Source organism: Mauremys mutica, chromosome 7 (genome assembly GCF_020497125.1).
Source record: "Mauremys mutica isolate MM-2020 ecotype Southern chromosome 7, ASM2049712v1, whole genome shotgun sequence".
Classification (NCBI taxonomy): domain Eukaryota; kingdom Metazoa; phylum Chordata; order Testudines; family Geoemydidae; genus Mauremys; species Mauremys mutica.
The window spans coordinates 108,975,161-109,000,601 of record NC_059078.1 but is presented as its reverse complement, the minus strand read 5'-3'; the positions used below and the strand labels follow the sequence as shown (position 1 = coordinate 109,000,601).

At 41.3% G+C, this 25,441-nt stretch overlaps 1 protein-coding gene across 2 annotated transcripts in view; it reads right to left on the bottom strand.

The window, feature by feature from the left end:
• FAM53B (family with sequence similarity 53 member B) overlaps positions 1-25,441 on the bottom strand; it is a 128,759-nt gene that overhangs the window by 83,854 nt on the left and 19,464 nt on the right. Inside the window, exons 1-3 of one of the 2 annotated variants that reach the window (XM_045023822.1) lie at positions 14,241-14,535; positions 8,018-8,263; positions 4,582-4,633 (exon numbers count right to left, since the gene is read on the bottom strand). In XM_045023822.1, the coding sequence (XP_044879757.1) occupies positions 4,582-4,633; positions 8,018-8,104 (139 nt within the window). In that variant the 5' untranslated portion in view covers positions 8,105-8,263; positions 14,241-14,535. Of the gene's footprint in view, positions 1-4,581; positions 4,634-8,017; positions 8,264-14,240; positions 14,536-25,441 lie in introns of those variants that run through there. The other variant, XM_045023821.1, reaches the window with a different exon arrangement.

Sequence of the window (25,441 nt, the reverse complement as noted above, 5' to 3'; positions counted from 1 at the left end):
ATGTACTGCTGGCTTTGTGGGAGGGAAATGGAAAAATTCTGTTTCATAATAGGAAATGTCTTGTATTCCCTGATGTTTCAAGGACCACTCAAGCCAGGTGCAAGAAACTGTTCATTCTCAGGGCTGAATTTATAGGTGTAGGTTTTTCAACGTTGGTCCTCTTTCTAGCAAAGCAAAGCTATAAAGATCAGAACCAATCAGTGTATTATTATTGTTACACTGGGAGAGCATTTCTTGTTTATCTCAAAATAAAAAACAAGATGATTCTTTAGGTCATTTGGAAAATGGTTTTGATGTTAGATTTTCTGACTTATCAAATCTTTCTTTAATGGCTCTTTATAAAGCTTAAAGTTTCTTATAGATTCTCATAATGTTTAGTGCTTTATAAATATCTAAATTATATAGAAGATTTACAAGCTCTCGTTCATTCTCTTCTCCCCTCCCCTTCCCCGCCCCCCGGGTAGTTTTCAGTACCTTTTCCTCCTTCACAAAACATTTGTATGATGTATTGATATGACAATTGCAAAGCTTTTCTGCACGTTTTCATATTGATTCATTTGTTATAATCGACTAAAATAATTTATTTCCAAAAGGAAGATGGTCCATGAATGAATGACAAGATCTCCCAGTTGTGTAGCACTTTTCAGTCTGCAGAATCTTAAAGGGTTTTGCAAACTATATCTATATATTATACCACTCCATCCACCAGTGAACTTCTGAGGCGTAACATGGCAGCTGTTTAACAGTGCTCTGCAACACTAGCCATCAGTTAGGGCAAGGAAATGAAGCAGAATACCATATCCTGTTGAAACTGCTGGTCAGTTTACACAGGCCAAATGTAATTACCCAAATCAGAATTTCACTAGGACTAACAGCAGCCTTACTTGTGTGAAAAGTATTATGGTGCATTTAATAGCCATAAACTGTTCCAGTTATAGCATGGTCTCTAACTTCCTATTGATGGGAAATATTTCTGATAAAGTGATGTTGGGAAATCTTAGTCCCTTTATGTTTGGATTAAGACACTGGTATGTAATATGGGAATGAGAATGCTACTCTTTTTTTACAGTCTCCATCTGGCAGCTGACGTAGTTGTGTCCATTATGTTTTTATTAGGTTTATTCACAGCCTATAATGCCACTATGCATGAAGTTAGGTTCGGCTTCATTCTTTTCTCTTGAGAATAGGAATAAGTATTTTACTTTCCATCCTCAAGGACTTTCACATGCAGCATCCTGCAGGATTCTGACTTGTCACCCAGCGTGTTTAGTGTGTATGTACAGATGCCAAGGGAGACCGTGAGATGCTTTGGCTTGCAGTGCCATCAGTAGGAACATGACACTCCTCTCTACATCTAATTTTCAGCAACCTTGAATTCTGTGGCTTCCAAGTTCTCCCAGGACCTGTGAGAAGTAGAGATGTGGATGAGAGTTAAACAACCTTGGCTCCATCAGGCGGAGGTGATGCTGGTAGAGAGGGGCAAACATCTGGAGGAATGGGCAAGAACCTGAAATTGCCTTCTGTTGGAGGCTCTAAGCTTTGCACTTTAGTAACAGACTAAGAGTCATAATGAAGCCAGATGGGCTTCTGGATTATCAGGTGTAAGCTGTGGCACAACATTTTTTTTTTTGGTTGTCCAGACAGCTGTGACGCTCTGATGCAGATGTTATTATAGTGATCTCCACCTCTGTCACTCTGAAACTAAATTACTGAACTCCACTCTCCTCCAGGCTATTGTTGAAATGCAACTGGAATGTTCAGCTGGTGCACAAAGAGCACCTCACCTCTTGACTGGAAGAGCCCCAAATGCCCCATACTCTGCACTGGCTATTTGTTCCCAAGTGCAGTTCAAGGTGTTGGTCACAAACGGTCTCAGATCTCTGATACATAGCCTCTTTCTTCTTGCCTTGTTCCGGTGGTTACAATCTTACTATTCCTTCTTGGAGACATACTCTCCAAAACAGGTGCAAGGTATTCTCTGCAGAGAGCCCAATCTTCAGGACCTCACTCTTTCTGGCAGCCTGTCAGAGACTAGGTTTGACAAGCTTCAGCAAGCAGTGCAAGACTTAACTGTTTTACCACACTTTGACTTAGCCAATGGGATCCCTACTACAGCAGGGTACAAAGAGTTTTACTTTGTCTCATCTTTAAGACAATAACTCTCATTTCACACTGTCACCTAAATGGGGTATTGGTTCAATATTTATTCAAACCAGAAACCCACTTACAGAATCACTTAGAACATTCTGGGTTTTTCTTTCATGGCTCCCATCCAAAAACTAACTTGCTGGTCTTGAGTTCTGAAGAAATTGCAGCCAAAGTATATTGCAGCCAAAGGTATAGACAAATGAAAAAGAAGGGACATGTTCTTCTCCACCACTCGGCACCACTTCATTCCTTGACACTTTTCAGTTCCCTGTGGTCAACCTCATGGCCTCTTCCTTGAAGCCAAGAGGTTGGCATGGGTTTCCTTCTCAAAATGTAATGCCAGTTTGCTCCACAGATTGGCCAGCAATATCTCCCTCTCCATTCACTGCCTCCAGTGGAATCCAAAAGGATCATTTTTTTAAGACACCCTGACTGAAAGGACAAGAAATCAAGCCAAGTTCTCTCCAGTCCCCACAGGTTTTACATGGGACTGCAATTCTTAGCCTCCTTCTGGCCCGACTGCCAATCCAAACTTCAGTGTATTTATTTCTCTCTCTGCTTTTCACAAGCAGGAACCTGGCCAGCTGATCTGAAATAGTCAACCAATTTCAAATTCAGTGCCACTATAATCACTGAATGGACTTAAAACACTGAACAAGTTTCAACACTGAATTGGTTTGTGATCTTGGCACAAGTTTGAAGACATCAAGAAATGCATTGGGAAAGATGCCTAAAAACAAAATAATGCCCTCACATGCCAACGAGACTCACTCTTCTTGACTGGGCATGACAAAGACAATTACATGGTGAGCTGTGGTCAAGGAGGTAAGATTAGGTTCCCTTGGAAACAGGATAATTTGGCACACAAGGAAGACCAGCACAGTTTACTCAGATACTAACGGCTTTGTAGAAAGCTATTAACAAGCTGTTTTTCAATTAGGCTTTGCCCCTTCATATTTGTTGACAGTTCTGTAAATGCCTTATCACAAGGCTAACCCAACTGATTGAGTACTCTTTGTTCCTTGTTTATTCTTGACAGGCAGAATAAAGGGAACTGACGGTTTCTGTCACTTCTTGACTTTGAATCTTGTGACTTTCATTTGGAAAATCAAAATTATTTCATCTCTTCCCCCCGCCCCACTTCAGATGGCTCTAGTTGTCTGGAGGCTTGGGAAATGTCTCCCCTTAATGCATGTACTCAGCTCCCATTAACACTAATGAGAATTACGTCTGTTAATAGAGGGGGCAGCCTCTCTGTTTTTAAAGCACTGGCTTTCATATCAAGTAGTTTGATTCAATCGCCACTTAAAATTTTAATTGGGTTTGGAGATCTTAGCCCAGTGCCTAGCAAGTCACTCTGCACATTACAATGCCCACTGAGCACAGTACAATGCCACATCTTTCAGTCTGATTGGCCCCTCAGGATCATCAGTCCATGCACCAAACTCTCATGGAAGTCAATGGCAGTTCTGCATAAAAAGTGATGCACTCTGGTGCAAAATTCATTAGAAGTCATACAATACAATCCATGCTCGTGGCAGAGACAAAAAAGGACCAAATAAGCAACTGTCCTTACTAGCAGAGGCTTGTCCAAAAACTTTTGGCTTGGAGGTATTCTTTTTTACTGATAATATTGTTGTTTATTTATTTGTATTGTGGTAGCACCTAAGAGCCCCAGTCATTGACCCATGGCCCCCTGGTGTTAGGTACTGTACAAAACACAGAATAAAAAAACTGTCCCTTCTCCAAAAGACATGCAATCTATGTATTGTACGAATACTCTAAAAATAAGCAAAAGCATCAAAGTATTTAGAAAAACAAGGTAAATCACTTGGAGCCGGTGGGTAGTGCATGACAGCAGACACTAACTTATTTCCTACCTGTGAACTTCTTCGACCAGGCTTACAAGCACCACTGGACATGCCATTTAGACACAGGGGCTATGCCACGTAGCCATTTTTTAGAGTCACGAACGGCTTTGCATTGAATCGCTTGCAACTGTCCCAATTAAATGCACGTGGCAATAATTAGAAAAGATGGATGATTAAGTAGATTCCATTGCTTGGGATGACACTGAGCTTACATATAGCTGAAGATACAGGTTGTCCAACTGGAAATGAACACACTGCTCCCCAACTGAGTGTCCTGAGGTGTAGCATACAGTAGATAAACAAATAGCTATGTGGCTTCCAAAGTAAAGGGCCCTGGGGCCTTTCTGAGTTCAGATATTGTATTTAGAGAAAAAGAGCAACAGAGCTTGTGATTAGTAGGAAACAATTCTAGAATACATTCTTACTAAGATTTCCCCCTTCCCTTCCCCACGTCAAAAAAAAAAAAAAAGCTTTCCCTTTACACCCTGCAGTTATGAAAGGTCACTGATTAAATGACTGGAGCAGAGATTCAGTAAATATTGAAGAAATGTCTGTTACTTACCCATAATTCCACAAGAGAAGAGAGTAGGTCCTTGACTCATCTTTGGAGTGTGCTGAAAACAACCAGAAAAGCTATTCACTTCTCGTAGACTTGACTAACTCATCTGAAGTGATTCTGAACTTTAGGGCCCAATTCCACCATCCTTATTCTTGCTGAGTTAGCACTCAGTAGGACTAGCAAACATGAGCAAGAGTGGCAGTCCGTAGGGACTTGCCCAAAGAATTCAAGTGGCCGTGCTGGGGACAAAACTGAAATTCCCTAAGACCCAGTCTTGTGCATTAACCAACCGACCATCCTCCCTCCATATTTCCTTCAGTTAATCAAACTTTGTTAAGAACTGCAAAGTGGCAGCACTGGGATCCAGCCACGCAAGCCCTTACTCCTGGGTGTGAGTATTCCGCTGAAGTCAGGAACTACTCGTGGCTGGACCCAGGACCCTAAACTACTGGGGAAACTAAACAAAGAGGGGGAGTTCAGCAATAACTTTGTGCTGGGGCAAACAAGAGACCAGTGGACTTATTGGGATTTTGAATTTCTTAGAGGCTCACTAAATTTTGCCCATTTAGATACTAAAAGACCATGTTTAACATGGCTTGTGTTTGCAAAGGTGGGCTCCCGCACTACAGCTCTTCTTCAAATGATGCTCACAGCACTTGGATTGTTCTTCTTATTTACACTGAAAATGGAAACATCAGTGTTATATGGGTACAAACCAATTCCAGTGACTTTGTGATGTTTTCTATTTAAACACCCTTTCCAACATCTAAAGCCTTCTCCTAAAAACTGCCATGACCAAACTTCAGCTTTAAACACAATAAATCAATATGCTCGCTACAGGTGCAGAATATGTTAGCAATTCCTATCATGGTCACCATTCTTCTGCTGTCCCCAAAATGTCCCTATTCTACTTCTGACATTTTCCCCCTGCACCTGCATCCTACTTTACTTAAGTAATGATACTTTTACTTAAGTACCAGCACCAAAATAAATTCCAGGGTGATCTGTTCTGCCACATTTGCATTTTATCTGGGTTTAGGCAACTGCATATGCACCTACTTCTCTCCCAATTCGTATTTTAAATGTTGGCCACTTACATAACTATACTGTGATTACTGCTGACAATCCATTATAAAAATAATCTAATGAAAATGATCCTAATAAATATGCACACCATATACCTTACAATCTAATATAAGGTGTTAAGGAGGCAGAAAATGCTAATTGTGCAGATGTGAAAAAGCCATTCAAGTTGTAAGTAAACGTTTGGCCACCTTTTTGAAGCATGCTGTCACTTCCCAGGTAAAGTAGAAACATTTATCCATTGGGACTTAATTTATTTACAGGATGGTATGAAGTAACCAGGGAACAAAGATGACAAGTAGCTGTATCAAAAGTAAGGCCAAACTAGAGCAAACTTGAAAAGAGAACAAAGTAGAAAAACAGTTTTTCACAGCATACATCCGCCTAGCAAATATCAAAGAAGAGCAAGTTCTGTTCAGAGACAAAAGTTAAGGTCTAAAAATGAGGAAGAAAGAAACATTTTGAAATGACATATGTTCCTATATTAAGTGCGATTGCCATTTCATAAGATTTGAGTTTTACATCAAAACTGGGAAGTAAAACGGTGAACTAATTCATTGGGGGAGTTTTGGAGGGTTTTTTTGGTCTTTTGTTTTCTATCTGTGGTTTTTGATTTTATTCAGTTTTCATTGTTTGGTTTCCACTCTCTGGGCTGGATCCAAAGCCCACTGAAGTCATTACAAAGACTCCCACTGTATTCGTGGACTTTGGATCAGGCCCCTGTGGGAACATCTGCGCCAACGTAACATCTCAGGCAATTAGTAATTTATATCCAGAGCAATTTTTATTATTGTATTTACATAGCACCCAAAGTGCTATGTAAACAATTAATAACCAAGGGCCCTGCAGCGAGGCAATTACATTCTAACTAGTCTGCAGTATCTCAAAAGCTAACAACTTTGCCCCCAGCAAAGGGAATGGAAGGGCTGCTTTTGTGGTTTTACAGTGGTCTGGCGCCATGTGGATCCATAGTGCACGGAATAATTTATACTCATCTCAAACCAGTGAGTCTCCCACAGCCACCAAATCTCATTAGTAGCTTGTACATGACACATTGTCACTTCCCTTTGCCCACCCTCTTAATCCAATGACTTTCAAGTGAACTTTAGTCAATGGTTTGCAGAAGGCCTGCCTGGGGGAATCTTTCAGACCAGTTGAATTTCATCATGTTTTTCATATTTTTTCCTTTATTGGCTAATGACCAAAACCACGTATGTTCAGACAAGGACTTTGCTCCCTCATAGAACATATTCACCTCCTCTTTGGGGGACATTTGAGTTGTTTGCCTCCTGTATGCCTGTATTGCTCTCAGAGGGGACCCTGTGCCCACAGATGGGTGAAGTTCAGCCTCTGCAACGTGCTTCCTCCAATCCTACCGAAGCTCCTCCTCCTTCCATGGGGACATCAGCTGTGCAACAGGCAGCTGCCCGTTGCTTTCTGCAGGTCCCCCACAATCCGAATTGATCTTTGGGGGATCGGTCACTTAAGGGGGTGGAGCTCTCTGCTTCTTCTGGGGGGTGTGGGGCAGGAGAGAGAGGAGTATTTGTACTTGTGAATCTTTTCTGAAACTCCCAAAGCATTTTCCAGGCAACAGCACCTTGTTCTAATTTCTTTCTAGACTGTGAATAATTCTCCTGAATGCCACTATATATAAACACGTCTGAGACTAGCATTGACTATTTGGCACTTTGAGAGCCTATTCAGATTGCTCTCTATTATCACCCCCAGGTCATTTTTGCACTCATTGCTTTCCAGGCAGTTGCCCCTAATTTGCATCTGTGCCATTTCTTTCTTTTCCTTAGGTACACTCAGCCCACTGTTCCACTCTCCCCAATTCACTTGGCAATGTAATTTGGTCTTTCTGTGTGTTTGTTGCCTCTCTGATTTTTCTGTGCTGTCAGCTCATTTGATGGTGTTTGAATTTGCATTTTTCTCTAGATTCTTAACAAAACTGTTAAGTAACACAGTACTGGCCCTTGCCATCCCCCACTTAATACTGCTCCCCACTTGCTCATCTTACTATTACTGGTGACCATCTGTTCACTGTTAGTCAGGCAACTTCTAATCCAAGCTATTCATCTAGTTGGTGTTTATCCAGTTTTTTAATGTGTTTATTCTATGGCACTAGATTGAATGCTTTGCTGAGATTCACATACTAAAACCACAGCATTCCTGTTATTTACTAAGGGCCAGATGCTCAGCTGGTGTAAACGGATATGGTTCAGCTGAAGTGTCTGGAGCTACACCAGTTTACACCAACTGAGGTTCTGGCCCTAAATTTGAAATACATATTATACAGCTACAGTCCAGCGAGCAGCAGGAAGATAGTTTGTAATTAAGATTTTACATATCTTACCAGCTCAGTCCTGCATGTCACAGAGTCAGCACCTTTGTTTTCCAGCGTTTTGGTTAAGATCATCACCATGGTAATGAAATCATGCATTGGGATCCATTACAGTACAGACAAAGGTCACTATCAGCCATGTTCCAGGAAAGCTTCTTTTTTAATGCATTTTCCCAAGTGAAAAGTTCAACAGAACCAACTCCCATCTGCTTCACTCACAGGATGGGTCGACAGTAGTTTCCAACTCTTGTTAACTCCCTGCATACACAAAAGAAAGACACAAACATTTTTAAAACATTTTCACAAACCAGGTAGCTAAGTGCAAGGTTGTGAGGGAAGGATGGGAAAAGATGTGACAACTTTTAGGTGCTGTAGTCAATGAAACAATGGGCTACACATCAGCCTGTGAACTGTGTGCAATTGCTGCAATAATCTTGTCTTGGCTACTGGCTACTTAAGGAGTATATTTACTTCAAATTCATGTTACTTTTGAAAACTGTTTTCAAGTTACACTGCATCTCATTACCTTACTCTGTGTTTAACCACATGAGATGATAGGAAATTTCATGAGATGTAAGATGCAAATAAAATGACATGGAGTAATATCAGTATTAAAATGTGTAAATATGTTAACAGTTCTTAAAATCCTTTTGGCTCTGATATCTATACTAAACTAGAGACATGGGTATTACACCACTGATGACATGCACTGATGGTAAAAGTCACATAATTATCCACAAAACACAGTCATTTTAGGGGGCTATCAAAAATTAAATATAGTGCTCTTCCACCACAAAGTCTGTGGTGTACCTTCCTGTAGTTTTAGTATTTGTTCTAAAGATGAATAAGAGCTTTGAGCTCCTCAGATGAAAGGCACCATAGAAACACAAAGTGTCAGTAGTTCCAGGGATGTTGTAGCTACTTGAGCTCTACTCTGAACAGAGCTGGCACTAGGCCTAAGCAGATTAAGCAATTGCTTCGGGCCCAGAGCAACTCAAGGGGGGCTCTATTAGTATGTTGGGGGGGGGGGGGATATTCCTGCTTAGGACCCGCAATGGGTTAGCACCACTTCTGACTCTGACTTAATTCTATCAGGACCAAATCCTGAAATCTTCACTCAGTTTCTAATCAATTCTTATGCCAGCAAAACACCCAGTAAATCCATAGGCCAAATTCTGAAATTCTTACTTATGGTCAGACAACTTTCCTATGCAGAAATACATGTACTGGGGCCAGGGAACACCATGTGATTCCACTTCTGGACTTTCTTCTGAATTCCTTTATTAAAAAGTGGTCACTAGGCGCTGTCCCCTACAAAGAAGAAATTAAGGTTCTGAAACGGATCCACCAATGTCCCAGGACCAATCTCACAAGGGCCCGGTGTCTTCAAATCAGTTCTGGGCATCCTGGGGCTCTGCTAGAAACTCCCAAGCCAGAGGTTTCCCAGCACGGAGTGGCACTTTTCTGATTGCATTAACTTTCCTCTGCTGTTCTCCACTGCTTCCACCCTCTCCTGGACTCCGGAATCCATGCAAAACCCTTATGAAGAAGGCAATGGAGTGGTGGAGTTAGCTGACTTCTCCTTCCATGTGGGGAGAGGAAGAACCCTCCATCCACAAATCCCAAGGGCCACAATTTGCCACTCCGTTTTTACTCAGTCTTAGTTTACTTTTTACTTTAGTCTTTACTTGGGAGTTTCACCCAACTAAAAACTGAATAAGGGCTTTAGAATTAAGGCCCCAGTGTGTATTTAAAAGAGAGAAATCAAGTAAGGCTTCCATGATACTGAGCAGACTACCAAATATTCAATAATGGTAGCCCAATTTCTCAGCTTCTGGCAGTCTCTGTGGCAAATTTACTGCTATTCAAAACCAGACAGATTGCAACTCAGATCTGATTATAGAAATCAGTGTTTTTCCTAAATAATTCCCCTAATCCTCTTTCAGCATTTTGCTGTATTGTGGTTAAAACAACTGAAAAAATAATTCATATAAATGATCTGAAAAACACAAAACCCTTCTCTCCCAATATGCAATTAAAAATAAATTGCTATATGAAAGAACAACATTTGAGAATATGCTGCTAAGCATTAAAACTCATTATGAACTGATATTGATTGGCTTTGCAGATTGTAAATCATATTTTCTTGTTTATTTGGATTAGAGTTTGTGGTGGATGTTATTGAGATCGTTCAGTTAAAGACCAGCTGGCTAGTTAAAAAAAAAAAAATTACCTACTATTGTCTTTTGAGAACAAGGTTCATCCAGAGTGCAAAACTGGGGGGTGAGGAGGGGGAAGAATCGATACTTTTTTCTTATGATTTACTGTTCAAGATTCTCATGTTAGATTGGTCAACTTAATGTACAATTTACTGGTGGCTTCCACATAAATCTGTGACCAACCCAACGACCAGGTGGAAACTGTCAAAGCTAAAAGCAAAGAATTTCAGGCAACCAAAATTACACATACTTCGCCAAAATCAAACCACATATTTGTAATACAGATAGCCTGGGTTTGTGCAAGTAGCATGCAGTGTAAAAAAGGCAGAGTGGGTACAGGCGCAGAAATCAATCACATCAGACTCCCGTTTGAAGAATTACATTAACGTGAAGTAGGACTCTTTTAGTTCGCGCTCGCAGTGTCCACACAGGGGAGTATAGTGCAGCACTTCTGTGTGCACTGCTATTCACACCCCCATAGTCCGAATTGCAGGGCAATGTAACAATAGGGCAACATAGCACAGTTGCTACTCTGCAGCATGCTGTTCAGAACTTCACATAAACAGCAGGGATAGAACTCAAAAACTCCTATAAATGCACAGCCTCCTAATGCTTAAGCTAAAGAAGAACCTGCTTAACCTATACACAATATAGGGCCTGTGACCCATAGCTGAATCTCTCCAGTAGCAGGCAAGCCACAGATGCACTAACCAGCACATCACAGTGATTTACATCTCTATATTACAGCATTTTAGTATGATTTATTGTGTATTTATACTCTGGTAGCACTTAGAGGTCCCATTCAGGGATGGGCACCCCATTGTGCTAGGCTCTGTGTAGACTGTCCCTGCCTTAAAGAGCTAACCATCTAAACCTATGACATGGGAGCAATAGATGAAGATAAACAGATGTGTGGGAAGGAGGACAAAGTGACACTGAAACAATCATATTTGGTATATAAGCAGCACTAATGGCCTCCCTCTTGCTTAGCCACTGTCAAGTGTTTTGTAGGCAGGACCCCAAAGCACTTTGCCAACCAAATCCATATAGCACTAGTAGAAATACAGTCCGGCAAACAACCAGCACGCAGCCTGCTATGTCACAGTCTGGGAAGGAAATTTGGGGGGCCAGAACATAGAGGAAACTCCTACTGCTTGCAAGTATTTTTGTTCTGAAGACTAGTACATAGGCAAGGGGTGCCTAGACAAACTCTCACTGGTGTCTGGACCACTTATGTGGTATTTTATGTGATTTGCTGACTTTAATCACCGTGAAAAAATGCAAACCTTTCCTGGCCTTTCTTGGCCCTGTGAGAGAGAGGCCACTTTCTTAAAGAAAACCACTTAAACTTTGTGCAAATGCAAGAGAAATACAAAATGCCGATCTCAAAGCTATTCTTTTCACAGGCTTACAACATTTCTGGAGTATGTAGTATTTTTGTAATACCACTTGCAGCTATTTTCAGTCTATAGGAGGAGGTGGGAATCAGGTTTAAAATGAGCATTACTACCTCTAATATAGAATCATAGAATCATAGAATTCAAGATCAGAAGGGACCATTATGATCATCTAGTCTGACCTCCTGCAAGATGCAGGCCACATTAGCCGATCTACCCACTCTTTTAGCAAGCGACCCCTGTCCCATGCTTCGGAGGAAGGCGAAAAACCTCCAGGGACACTGCCAATCTGCCCTGGAGGAAAATTCCTTCCCGACCCCAAATATGGCGGTCAGCTGAACCCCGAGCATGCGGGCAAGACTCTCCAGCCATACCCTCTGAAAGAGGTTAAGAATATCATATCATTGACCCAATTTGACCCAATTAAGTACCAGTTTGGCACTTAATTGACCTATTGACTAAGCCCATTATCCTATTATACCATCTCCTCCATAAACTTATCTAGCTTGATCTTAAAGTCATGGAGGTCCTTCGCCCCTACTGTTTCCCTCGGTAGGCTGTTCCAGTATTGCACTCCCCTGATGGTTAGAAACCTTCGTCTAATTTCAAGCCTAAATTTCCTGACTGACAATTTATATCCGTTTGTCCTCGTGTCTACATTAGCACTGAGCTGAAATAATTCCTCTCCTTCCCTGGTATTTATCCCTCTGATATATTTAAAGAGTGCAATCATATCTCCCCTTATCCTTCTTTTGGTTAAGGAAAACAAACCGAGCTCCTCAAGTCTCCTGTCATACGACAGGCCTTCCATTCCTCGGATCATTCTAGTGGCCCTTCTTTGTACCCGTTCCAGTTTTAACTCATCCTTCTTAAACATGGGAGACCAAAACTGCACACAATACTCCAAATGAGGTCTCACCAACGCCTTATATAACGGGACTAGCACTTCCTTATCCCTACTAGAAATACCCCGCCTAATGCAACCCAAGACCGCATTAGCTTTTTTAACGGCCACATCACATTGCCTACTCATAGTCATCCTACGATCAACCAGGACTCCCAGGTCCTTCTCCTCCTCCGTTACTTCCAACTGGTGCGTCCCTAGCTTATAACTAAAATTCTTGTTAGTCATCCCTAAATGCATAACCTTACACTTCTCACTATTGAATTTCATCCTGTTACTAATACTCCAGTTTACAAGGTCATCCAAATCTCCCTGGAGGATATCCCGATCCTTCTCCGAATTGGCAATACCTCCCAACTTGGTGTCGTCCGCAAACTTTATCAGCCCACTCCTACTCTTGGTTCCCAGGTCAGCAATAAATAGATTGAATAAAATAGGACCCAAAACCGAACCTTGAGGAACTCCACTGGTAACCCCCCTCCAACCCGACAGTTCCCCTTTCAGTACTACCCTCTGCAGTCTCCCCTTTAACCAACTCCTTATCCACCTCTGGATTTTCATTTCGATCCCCATCTTTTCCAATTTAACCAATAATTCCTCATGCGGTACCGTATCAAACGCCTTACTGAAATCCAGATATATTAGATCCACCGCATTTCCCTTGTCTAAAAAATCTGTTACTTTCTCAAAGAAGGAGATCAGATTGGTTTGGCACGATCTACCTTTCGTAAATCCATGCTGTAATCTATCCCAGTTGTCATCGGCCTCCTGCTCCTTAACCACTCTCTCTTTCAAAATTTTTTCCATTACTTTGCATACTACAGATGTTAAACTAACAGGCCTGTAGTTACCCGGGTCACTTTTTTTCCCCTTCTTGAATATAGGAACTACATTAGCTAATCTCCAGTCCAACGGTACAATCCCCGAATTTAGAGATTTATTAAAAATCATCGCTAACGGGCTAGCAATATCACTCGCCAATTCCCTTAATATTCTAGGATGAAGATTATCCGGGCCCCCCGATTTACTTCCGTTAAGCTGTTCAAGTTTGGCCTCCACCTCAGATACCGTAATGTCTACCCCCATATCTTCATTCCCATCGGTCCCTCTATCACTATTCCTTAGCCCTTCATTAGCCTCATTAAAGACCGTGGCAAAATATTCATTCAGATATTGTGCCATTCCAAGATTATCCCTAATCTCCACTCCGTTTAAAGTTTTAAGCGGTCCCACTTCTTCCTTCTTGGTTTTCTTCCTATTTATATGGCTAAAAAACCTTTTGCTATTGGTTTTAATCCCCTTCGCTAGGTCCATCTCCACCCGTCGCTTTGCCTTTCTCACTGCATCCCTACACCCTCTGACCTCAATAAGGTAGGTTTCTTTGCTGATCCCTCCCATTTTCCACTCCCGGTACGCTTTCTGTTTTTTCTTAATGACCCCTCTAAGACGCTTGGTCATCCAGCTCGGTCTAAAACTGCTACCTACGAGCCGTTTTCCCTTTCTCGGGATACATGCCTCTGACAACTCCTGCAATTTCATCCTGAAGTAACCCCAGGCGTCATCTACCTTTAGATTCCTAAATATGTTGGTCCAGTCCACTTCCCTAACTAGTCGTCTTAATTTAGTAAAGTTAGCCCTTTTGAAATCGTAAACCCTAGTCTCAGATGCATCGCCTTTGCTTGTGGAAACAAAGAGGAAACTTAGGAGACCCTAACCTGGACAGCTGTGGCTCTGCTGATTCATCTCCTCTTCCGGGTGATCCCCATGGAGTCCCCACTAGCATTTTATAGGGTCCAGTCTCCTAGATGCATTGTGGTTGGGCATGGAGCAGAGAACCATCTGTCCCATAAATGTCCCAACAAAGATCCATCGGATAAAGAGTTAATGCTGCTCAATGCTGACTTTGCTGGTAGGTGCTTTCTGTGCTGAGCCAGTAACCTTACAGAGACTTCCACATCAGCCCAACAAATGAAGGGCTCTGAGCTCGCAATAGCTTGTGCTTTGGATCATCCTAGGAATCCAGAGCCAGAGGCCTCACAAAACACTAGGCCATCACATATACCCAAAAAGCTTAAGGTTCTTGATCCAACAACCTCATAAAGGCTTATTCCTTGACATCAGACCAGCAATCTAGAGGTAATCTCAGTAATCTCTAGTTACTAGTCAGTAACTTCAAAGAGTCCTCTGTCTTGACCTCTACATGTAACCAGCAGTAGGAGCTGAGCAAGTAACCTCACAAAGGCCTGTCAAACTGGAAGTACTCATCCAGTAATATCAGAAGGGCCTGTCCCTTGACAACAGACCAGCAAGCTGCAAGTGCAGATCCAATGACCACACAGAGGCCTTTACTTCAACACAGGCCTCTAAAGTGAAAGGGGCTGAGCCAGTAACTTGACAAAGATGCACGCCTTGGCTTCAGACCAGCAAGATTAGAGGTCTGGTGAGAAAGAAAGCTTCCAGAAGTCTGTCTCTTAAGCTTACTAAAGCTGCTGAACTAGAGACCTCAATGAGGCCTTAGCTTTGACATCAATCCAGAAAACTTGAGCTCTTGGACAGTGAGCTACCAGAGGCCTGTGCCTTGGCATCTGCACTACAAGGTAGACTACTGAGCCAATGACCTCCCCTGACATTTGACCACTAAGCTAGCCATTCCCCTCAGAGATTCCTCCACCTTGACATAAGCCTAGCCAGCTAAAGAAGATGAGTCAATGATACCACAAAGGCCTATGCATTGACATCTGACCAGCAAACTAGCACTGTTGAGTCAGTGACATCACAGGCCTGCCCTTGAGAAAAGACCAGCAAGCTACAGGGGCTAACCCTCAGAGAGAGCCTTACCACCAGATCAGCATGTTGAAGTGGCTGAGTTAGTGACTTCACAGAGGCCTGAGCCTTGACATTAGGGATGCCAAACAAGGCACGTTGGCGTCAAACCAGCAAGGGAGTTGCTCAGTAGACATTACAGTAAGAGGGAGCACGTAAGAGCCACAGCTCCCCATCCTCCACTAACACAAGGAGGAGAGTTCTTTTTCCTCTCTTCTTTTGGGCTTGGGGGTAAGGGAAGAGATGCAGAGCTCCACCCGAGTTCAGTGACTGGTGAAATGAAGACTCATTGGGTGGGAGAATCTGAAGTGGGAGCAGCAGGAGCTAGGGCCTGAGAGTTTATAGGACTCCAAGCCTTCCCATCCGTAGGTCGAGCAGCGCATAATTGGAGAAGAGTTGTCCAAGCTGGGATTCCCCTATCTGCCTCCCTTCTGCAGGAAGATCTGTGTCCCTTCTGGTTCCCTCTCCCCTCAATGTGGCAGAGAGGGAGAGACAGCTGGTACCAGTTGTCCATCCCCTCCAAGATGGGTCAGGGCCTGCTCGGGGACATAGATGATACCTTTCAGGTATACTTATTCTCTTGTTCTTGTTCTTTCCTGTGCCACATCCCATTGCACAAAGTGGTGCAATAGTACTTAATCACATGACATGCTGACTTACAGAGGATAACTATATTTTCCCTCTTTTCAGAGGTGTCATGTGGTTGAATTCATTGTGTCTCTAAAGTGCTTTGAGATCGTCAGATGAAAAGTGTTATACAAATGCGAAGTATCATTATTATTGATTATAAGTCAGTGGAAAGTTAGGATGTACAGTGCCTGGAGCACTCAGTAACATTCAAATAGTTAAACAAAGTTCCTTATTAATAGGGCATGATTTCTATACGAATAATTATCTTTCCCTAAGGTAATGAATGATTAATGCTTCTGCAACAAGCTATACACACCTAGGACTGCACTACCCAGGAGGCAGCAACTATGACAAGTTCAGGCAAAAGTACTCTTCCTTGGTTGGACATACTATGGTGTACACTGTATGCCCCCAAGGCGTCTTGGTCTGGCCATAAGTGAGGATTTCAGAGTGTGGCAACAGTATAATAATGGTAAGCTCCCTATGTGCAAAAAAAAAAAAAAAGAAACAATAGGGTCTTTTAAACTGGGTTTTAAGGTCATCTGAAGTTCTCCTTCTGTTCTGGTCCCCCTCAGTTTGTCCACTCATGGGTGGTCTATTTTCAGGTCTGACTGCTTTGTTTTAACTACCACTGGATGATAGACTTTTCAAAACCCTCCCCACCAAGAGAAAAGTCAAACTTTCCACTGAAATGTAATCTTTGGCTTCCCGTCCTGCCTCATAACACTCCTGAGGCACGGTGTGACCTGAGCACAGCCATGCCCTGTCATGCCCTATTCATGCAAACCAATGATACAAGAAACAGAACGTTCCTCAGGCTTTCTACCTTCTTTTTATTAACCTTGCTCTTTTTGAAGGAAGCCAGTGTATATATTTGTATACAGTTTTCTTGTCTATTGCAGGTGTAGGTTTCAGTTTTCAATTGGGCCGATGTTTCTAAAGAGACACTCTGTAGATAAAAACCAAATATTTTAAAATAATACATTTTCCTCACTGAAATGGGATGAGGAGGTAATATTCATACCTGGATCAAGATTAGGTTTAGGCTGAGTTTAAGGCAGAACTAGAGTTAGATAGTGCTGACATCTTGTGAGCTGTTCTGGTGAGATTTCATCACCAAATTGACTGAAATCTCACTAGACCAGTTGATCTCATTAGTTTTCCACCATCTTGGACTGAATCTGAAATAGATCTAGAAAAAAGGCCTCCTGCACTTTTGAATCCAGCCATACACCAGAACCTCAGTGGTGGATTCAGATCCAGAGATTCAAAGAGGAAAACCCCATTGCACCCAACTTTGAAATTCAAATGGAATCAGATGCAAGGAGCTAAAGTCAGCCCTGAGGTAAGTAGGCACAACTCCATTGATTTCAGTGAAGTTCCATCTGCTTACAGCACAGCTAAATTTTCTACAGCATTCCAACTTTGGCCTATCTCTGTTCGCTGATAACACCTGTCTGTAATACTCATTTTGGGCCCTACAATCAGTTCTTGCAGGGTTCATGCATTTAATCAGAACTTTTCTTACTCTGCCTGTTCCCAGGTAAGCCTATCATAAGTGCACTGCTCCCACCACTTAACACACAGGAAGTGGCATGATAGCTGAACAAATGAACCAAGAGGTTACAAGAGCCAAGCAGCTCAGAAGCAGGCAGAGGAAAGATGTATATCGGAGACAGACACTCCTCTTGCCTCTCAGCAGCCAGGCGGAAGAGAGACTAGGAAGCACAGACTGGAGATACAGAGAGCCACTATAATCAGAGTGCATCAAAGTGTGGTAGCCAAGTGGTCAAGGTGCTTGACTACTAATCTTGGAGGTTGTGGATTTGAGTCTCACTCAATCTCACACTGACAGTCTGCTTCCAATTTACCCAGCTGCAAAAGGGATACCTGATCCATAGGTTAGGGAAGTCAAAGGTCATTGGAAGTGACGCTCGCCACATCACTCCCATCTGTACCTGTGGCTATGGGGAAATGACATGCCTTAAGCCACGTCAGCCTGATGAGCCATCTGTGGCTCAGGGAAGACTTTGATGACATAATATCACACTACAGACAACACAATGCAATGTCACCCTGATATTCCTTTCCAGTGGACCTTCAAGGTTGAGTGGATTACTAAAATGGAAAGACATTTCAAAATATCATTTGCATTTTTGCTGCATATTTACTTTTCACGCTTTACCCAGCTTGGACAGTGAAAAATCATGTTCTGGTTCTCCTGCACCAGCACAATGCTACTATGTCTGGGTTTCTCCAGGCCAAAGTTTAGAGCTCAGAACTGCTATAACCATTGAAATTTACAAAATAATTAAGCCAACACTTCAGTTCACATTGAGTCTGTGGTGCAGATATACTAACTAAGAAAGGTAAAATAAAAGCCCAAACTATAGTCCAGTTCAAGTCCCTTTCCTCAGGGCTGGCTTTATTAACACAAAGATTCAAAGATAAGAACAAAGTCTCAGAACACGGGGTAACAATCCCCAAGATCTTTCCAGCTTTTAGCAAGCTGGGAGAAAAGAGTCACATCTTTCGCCTAGATAACCACTGCTACAACAGCTTGTTTGCTTTTATATCCTCATCTCAGATCACCCATGTGATAGGTTCTTCCTGTAAGCCATTACATGCTGGGACGGGAGCATTTTTATGCCTTATCAGTCTTATAAAATCCTTGCTTTCTACAAAACCTAATTTTTATACCTAAACTACTGGACGGTAGCCCCTTAAAATACAAAGCAGAAAAATCTCATTTTGTGGGACAATGGGAGAGAGAGAGCTTCATAGGGCTCCAGGTCTACATGTCAGAAGGGAGGGTTTATCACTTCTCTTTAGCCTTCTTTGTCCTTGCTGTATTTCTGTGAGTATATAGCAGTTCAGTGACAATACCTAAGGGCTTTCTTTTTAATAAAACTCGATGCAAATTTCATGTTTACACCCGTGATCAGTCCTTCTGGAGGCAAAGTGAATTACTTTTCTGCTCATGTTTGTTCTTTATACTCCACGACTTCTGCCAGAGGTTATTTAGACATCCTGATTTCTTAGGACTCACTTCTGCAATGGGAATGCTATGGGCAGAGTGCTATATAACTGAGAACTAATGCATAGGCAAACTCAGTATGATAATGTGTCCAAATCTTCCCCTTACCTTCTTCACATTTACTTTTTGGTATAAATTATGTCCCTCCCCAATTACCACCCAGCTGAATACTATTGAAAACCACTGGTCCTATAACCACACCTAGAAATATATTGCAGACCTGGTTATCTCTATCGTTAGTACTATCTTTATCAACGGTACTAAGTTCATGGAAATTGGAAATAATTTCTCCCCACATTTATTGCTTCTAAATCCAGACTGAGTGGAAGCACATGTAGCCCTTACAGTTTTATAGGAAGAATCAGGGTTATCTTAGATCTGCTCTCTGGGACAATATTGCAGAAACCGAGTGTTGTTCTTCGAGTAAACAGCATTGTGAGAAGAAGAAACCGACATTGCTAAGTCTCACATAAGGCCACTAGGTCTTGTGATCAAACACCAAAACAAATGTTCATGCTGTTTGAAGACAGAGGTGTTGAAACTTAGAAGTGAAGCCAACACCATACATAATTTGTATTACTTTATCAATTAACATCAATGGCCAGCAGGGTTTCTTAAGGTTAATCTACAATTTCATGCTGTTGATGCTGTAAATTAATAGTATATTTCTCTTGTTATTGTAAAATTAATTAATGAACAAATAAATTGTTGTGCATGTCATCAGACACAGCAGAACTTCCTTCATGATTCAAAAACGCATTTCCTCTACCTACAATTTACTGGCCCTTCTTCATGGATCATGTCTTTGCTTGACTACAGCTAGCTCTTTTCATCCATACTGCTCAAAGTGGTCTACAAAGTTGGGTAGCTATTATTGTCCCCACTTTACAGGTGAAGAAACTGAAGCATGAAGTGGTTCTGGTAACTAGGGAAGCCTGGCTTTACTGGTTGAAGGATAAAAAAAAGCACAAAAACATTTTACACCCCTTCTAAAATATTTCTAAAATAGTATGTAACATATGTGGCATATATAGACTACAAGGCGGTGTGGCACAGACGTTTTATCTGCACTCGCTTGTAATGACCTGTAAAACTTTGCCACCTGTGAGTAATGCAACTATCCCAAACTCATATCAGTACAAGGATTCTGAACATGATATCACACACACCATCAATGTTCTCTAGGGAAGAGATTTCTCCATGATACAGAGTGCCAGTCAAAGGACTGCTGTACCACATAAGCCCTAAACAGAGGTGTACCAGGCATCCACTGGTGGAACATCCTCTGCATGCTGCAAAAAAGTCTCTGAGCCAGTCCCACATAGTCTTGTGTGCAAGGCCACAATAATAATAATAAAACCCGTTCTCTTTTATATAAGATTTGTCATCAGTAAATCTCTAAGGACTTTATACAATGAGGGTCTGGTCCACAGATCTACCTGTACACAGATCCAGTGGCATCACTACCCTGTGCAACTGTGCAGAGAGGCCATGGCCATTATTCCATCCTATAAACTGGAATGGCAGCTGCTCTGAACTCTGGCATTGGGTTAGGGGTGCATTCCAGCTCCCCAGCATCTGTGAACTCACCCACATAGATACTTGGGCTTTACGAAGGTGAAGTGGATTGCACTCTGTATGGGAGGCAAGTAGAGAAATAGACTACTACTATAAGCAGATAGTTAGAGACTTTTAGATTAGATTAGATTCCATACTGAAAGGAATGAATGAAAACTATGGAACAATTTTGCAACTGATATTTTGACAAAATAGTAATACTGACAATACTTTATTCCCTCCTCTCTGCCCTCTTAGTCCTCAGAGTCCAGTTTAGAGCCCTAAAAATCCCACATTTACCCCTGCTCTATCGTCTCAATCTCATAGTCCCATGTCATGGCCACCATCATCCTTCCAGCCAACAAGGTCAGGGGAAGCTCCTTTCTTAGCCCCTAAGTGACATGAAGCACTCTTTTGTGTATTTGAAGCACTCTTTTGTGTACTTCCCTAGGTTGATCAGTCAAAGATTCATTCATGGGATTAAAAGGTAATGTCCAGTAAATGCAAGAATATCATACATTATGCTTGTAATAATTATAGTCTTAGTGTTGCTGTTCTTATTCAGGCAAATATTACTGTGGCCTCCATGGAAGTTTTGGGTAGGCAAAGAATACAGCTCCAAATTCAGCAATGAAACACTAGGCAAAACCCTACAAATTACTCAAAGCTGCATCTCTTTCATCAACCATAATGAAAAGTATGGAAAAGCGGCTCAACCATAGAGCTGTATTAAGCTTTAACATATTTCAGCCACTATGCCATGACTGAAGGGAGCACGACCAATACTTAATATGACGTACACATATACCACACTCTCCTGTGTACTCTCTATCCTGAAGAATGTGGACAAGTATGTGTGCTTTACCAGCAAACATAGATTTCAAACTCTCTTGTAACAGTGACCCTCTGTACAGAACAAATTCAAAAATTACTCAGCTGCAAATAATGTATCTCTCAGTAGAAAGTCTAATATAAAACCCATTTATAAGTAAGGAGAGGATACAGAAAATCAGAAATTGATCCTTATTTTGCATTTTTATATATCTCAAAAACAGTAACATTTGATAGCTCTTGGAATACAGATTGCATTTCTGCATTGATTTTTTAAATAATTCTGTTGCTAAAAAGTCAGTGAAAAAGCTGTGTTTAGCATAGCTGAAGTGATTGAACTAAGATTCAGTTTCTGAATGAAATGCTCTCACTATAATGTTCCTTTGATTACTGCAACAGTAAAATCAATTCAGGCATCTGTTTTACTTTGCAAAACACATAACAATGTCTGTTAAAAGGAAAGAATAAATGAACCAGTCATTTTAATTTCTGAATCAAATCTCTTTGCTCATACTAAGAATTGCCATCCACTTCTGAATCTGTCACAAGCTTCGGGAAATTTCAAAACTTTGTGAAATGTGACAGAATAGAAATACTTAGGTCCAGAATTTGTTTTTAATGTAACTTGAGTTAACTCCATAGAAATCAATAGAAAGCTACACTAGTGTAACGGAGAACAAATTTGGCCATTTGTGAAAAGCTTCCACATCACCATACTGCAAAATGTGACAAAATAGCTCTTTATATCCAAGTCCAACACTATTCACACTGTAGCAAAATATCTGCTTCAATAAGCAAGGGTAGGTGAAGCCAAGTCTCCAAGCTAAGTTCATCTTTTGACAGCTACTATTTAGAAGACTGCTGAAAAGGCAACATTTTCCTTGTACCAGGGCAGGAGAGGTCAGTAAGTGCAATCCAGTTGTTGAAAATAGCACCACAAGTAAAGTTACAGAAAAATGAATGTGAGACATAGAAGAGAACAAGTAATTTTTACATCAGTGGCTCTCAAAAAGGAAAAGCAGTCAGGCTTCACTGTGGAAAATGCAAACCTCACTTCCACCTAGCAGAAAATCACAAACTTGAAGAGCATGTATGTGAACAATTATTCAGTTTGCAAATCTTACTTGACGAGTTTTAGACGATTTACAAGTTTCACTAACCAGACCAAATCCCCTTAGGCCAGATTCTACACCCATATTCTGATTGGCAATGGATCCCCCATGTACACACAAAAATCCCCTCCCCTTTACACAGATTATAATCTCTACATGCAGCAAGACCACTGCTGAGTATGGGACTCTAGGTTCAAAAGCATGCCAGCCAAACACCTTGCTCCAAAATGTCCAGCCCCAGCTTCTTACCTGGAATTTTGAAGGGTAGCCAGGATTAGCTTTCCCTAGTGTGGGGGCGGGTTTGGAAGAGTGCTTTATATACATAATGCTCTGCTAGAATTTGGCCAGTATACCAAAGATTTCATTTTCTCTTTGCTTATATGGCCAGATTCTGATATCCTTACCCATGAACACTAGTCCATTACTCAGTAAGTGGTTCTACTGAAGTCAGCGGGACCTCTTTGGGTGTGAGGTGTTTTTACATTGCAAATAAGGGTGTCAGAATCAGGCACATACTCTTCAAAGTATGTCAAGTATGTCATCAGAGGACGGCGTAAGCACAGAGAGCTGTGCAACAGAAACAAAATCCCCAGTTCCAACTCATCCTGTAGATTTAAAACAAAAATTTGAAATCAACCAGCATTCTCACAGGAAGCCAAATTGCTCCAGAAAATTTGTATGGGACAGGAGTTATGTGCTGAAAGGCAGAATTAAAGCTATAAATATTGTGTAATACTTCTGCCCAGTCAGGGAAGACCATCCATGTGATAACAGCCATACTTCCCTAGAAGGTTTCGAACAAAACTGGAGGGCTAACTAAATATTAATAGAAAGAGATTCTGATAAGAATGGAGATATTAAAGGCTATAGTTCAAATCGATCCTCATTCTGTGTGATCTAGATAGCTCAGAATCGGCATCTGAAATTATAGAGGTCCACATTCACTTTGATGTTTACTTCAATTTTTTTATATTTTGGAAAACCCTGTATGTTTAAAGTTTATTCTAATAATTATTTGACATGTGGTCTCATTTCCTCACTCTTTCAGGAAATAATTTAACTTCTGTAGTGGAGAAGATAGGGGCACAGTTCTGTGAATTTTGTCCCCTTTCTAGCATAATTTAGGTCTGTTTCTGACTCTGCAAAATAATTGAATGTTTTCATTTTAAGAGGAGAAAATCTACACCCCACAAAACATCCCTGCCACCATTTTGGGGCCGAGAAGAGTATTTTGCGTCACCCAAGACAAGTTGTATCAGTCTTAGGCCATGTCTACACTACTGGTTAAATCAGCACTGCTGTGATCAATGCAGCAATGTTGATTTAACAGGTTTGGTCAAGACAGTCTAAGTCGATAGGAGGGCACTCTCGCAGTAACGTCTATACTCCACCTCCCCAAGAGGTGGAAGCTATGTCGATGGGAGAGCATCACCCATCAACATAGCACGGTGTGAACACCACAGTAAGTCAACCTAAGTTACATCGACTTCAGTTACATAACTTATCTAACTGAACCAGCATAATTTAGATCGACTTACAGAGTTAGTGTAGACCAGCCCTAGGACTCTCTATCTGTGAAATGGCTATAATACTTATCTACCTCACAAGGCATATTGGTAAAGTTCATTGAGACTGACTCAAATTCATAGTAGTCAATGGGAGTCTTTCCACTAACTTCCAAGGGCTTTGGATTAGGTCTTTGGAGAGCCTTGGATAAAAGATGAAAGGTAGTGGGCAAGGATAAAGAATTGTTATAAATCTTTTCCCAACCCCAGTTCCAACTGTCTCCTAAACACTTTTCTAATTCATTTTACTTTATGACTTATTGTGTGTTTGGTCATTTATCTGAATCTGTTTAAATGGAAAAGCACAATGTTAAGGAAAAAGCAAAGTTTATAAAAAATATAGTCACCTATTACACCCAAATCTGGATTTAGTTGTAAAATTTATAGTAGGGAAACCACAATCCTCCTGCCATTTCGTTACAGCTCAGCATGTAGTTCTTTGCCAAGAAACAAGACACTACTTCTTTCTATGATAAGAGGCGACACTCCTTTCCACAGCATTCCTCTTGAACTTAACCTTTATTACAGACCATGCAGAACAGTGATTCAGCCTCACTACATAATAAAGGAAACTGATATAACTCAGGTAGCTGTCAAGTGTTGCGAAAGATTTCAATAAATAAAAAAGAAACACTTTAATTGTGTAGAGAGGAACAATTCTATCATGAGAATATAATTTTATCTTGACTTAATGGTTCAGCCATTTAAAAAAAAGCGGGACTATGAAGTCTCCCAGTTTTCCTGCCAGTGGTAGCTACACCATAACTTTTTGCCTGGCTAACAAGATAAAGATACACTTTCACAATTAATAAGTAAAAGACTTGCCTGGATTTAACACTTAAACTATACCTATAACAAAGGGGAAAGTAATAAATGGCGGTGTTTAAGAAGACAGAAGCTCTGCAGATTTGCTTGGCTCTATGACCCACATGATCTCTGCATTTATGTTTAACATCTTAATGCAAGAGAGAGGTTCTCGTCAAAGAAACCCGTATCACTCAAGTAGGGAGGATAATTGCCACTACAGGATAGTTCTAGACTAAGCAATTTGTCCTCTACAGCTATGCTAATAATAACAACAGCTATAGGCAGAGCCAAAGATATGTTGTTATAGTTCTGCAAGCACACCATCACATGAGCTACCCTGTAAATAGAACACATGGTAGCCTTCAGTCATTAGGGATGACCACGTGCAACCCCACTTGTGAGTTCCATGATTATCCCTAAATCACAAGAACAACAACTGTTACCCACAATCACATATAAATAACTAAAGCAAGTAGAGATGGACCTGAACCAAGTCCTGGTCCCAAACACCCCGGCACTTTGGGTGAGCAGATATCAAAACGCAAACCTTCAAA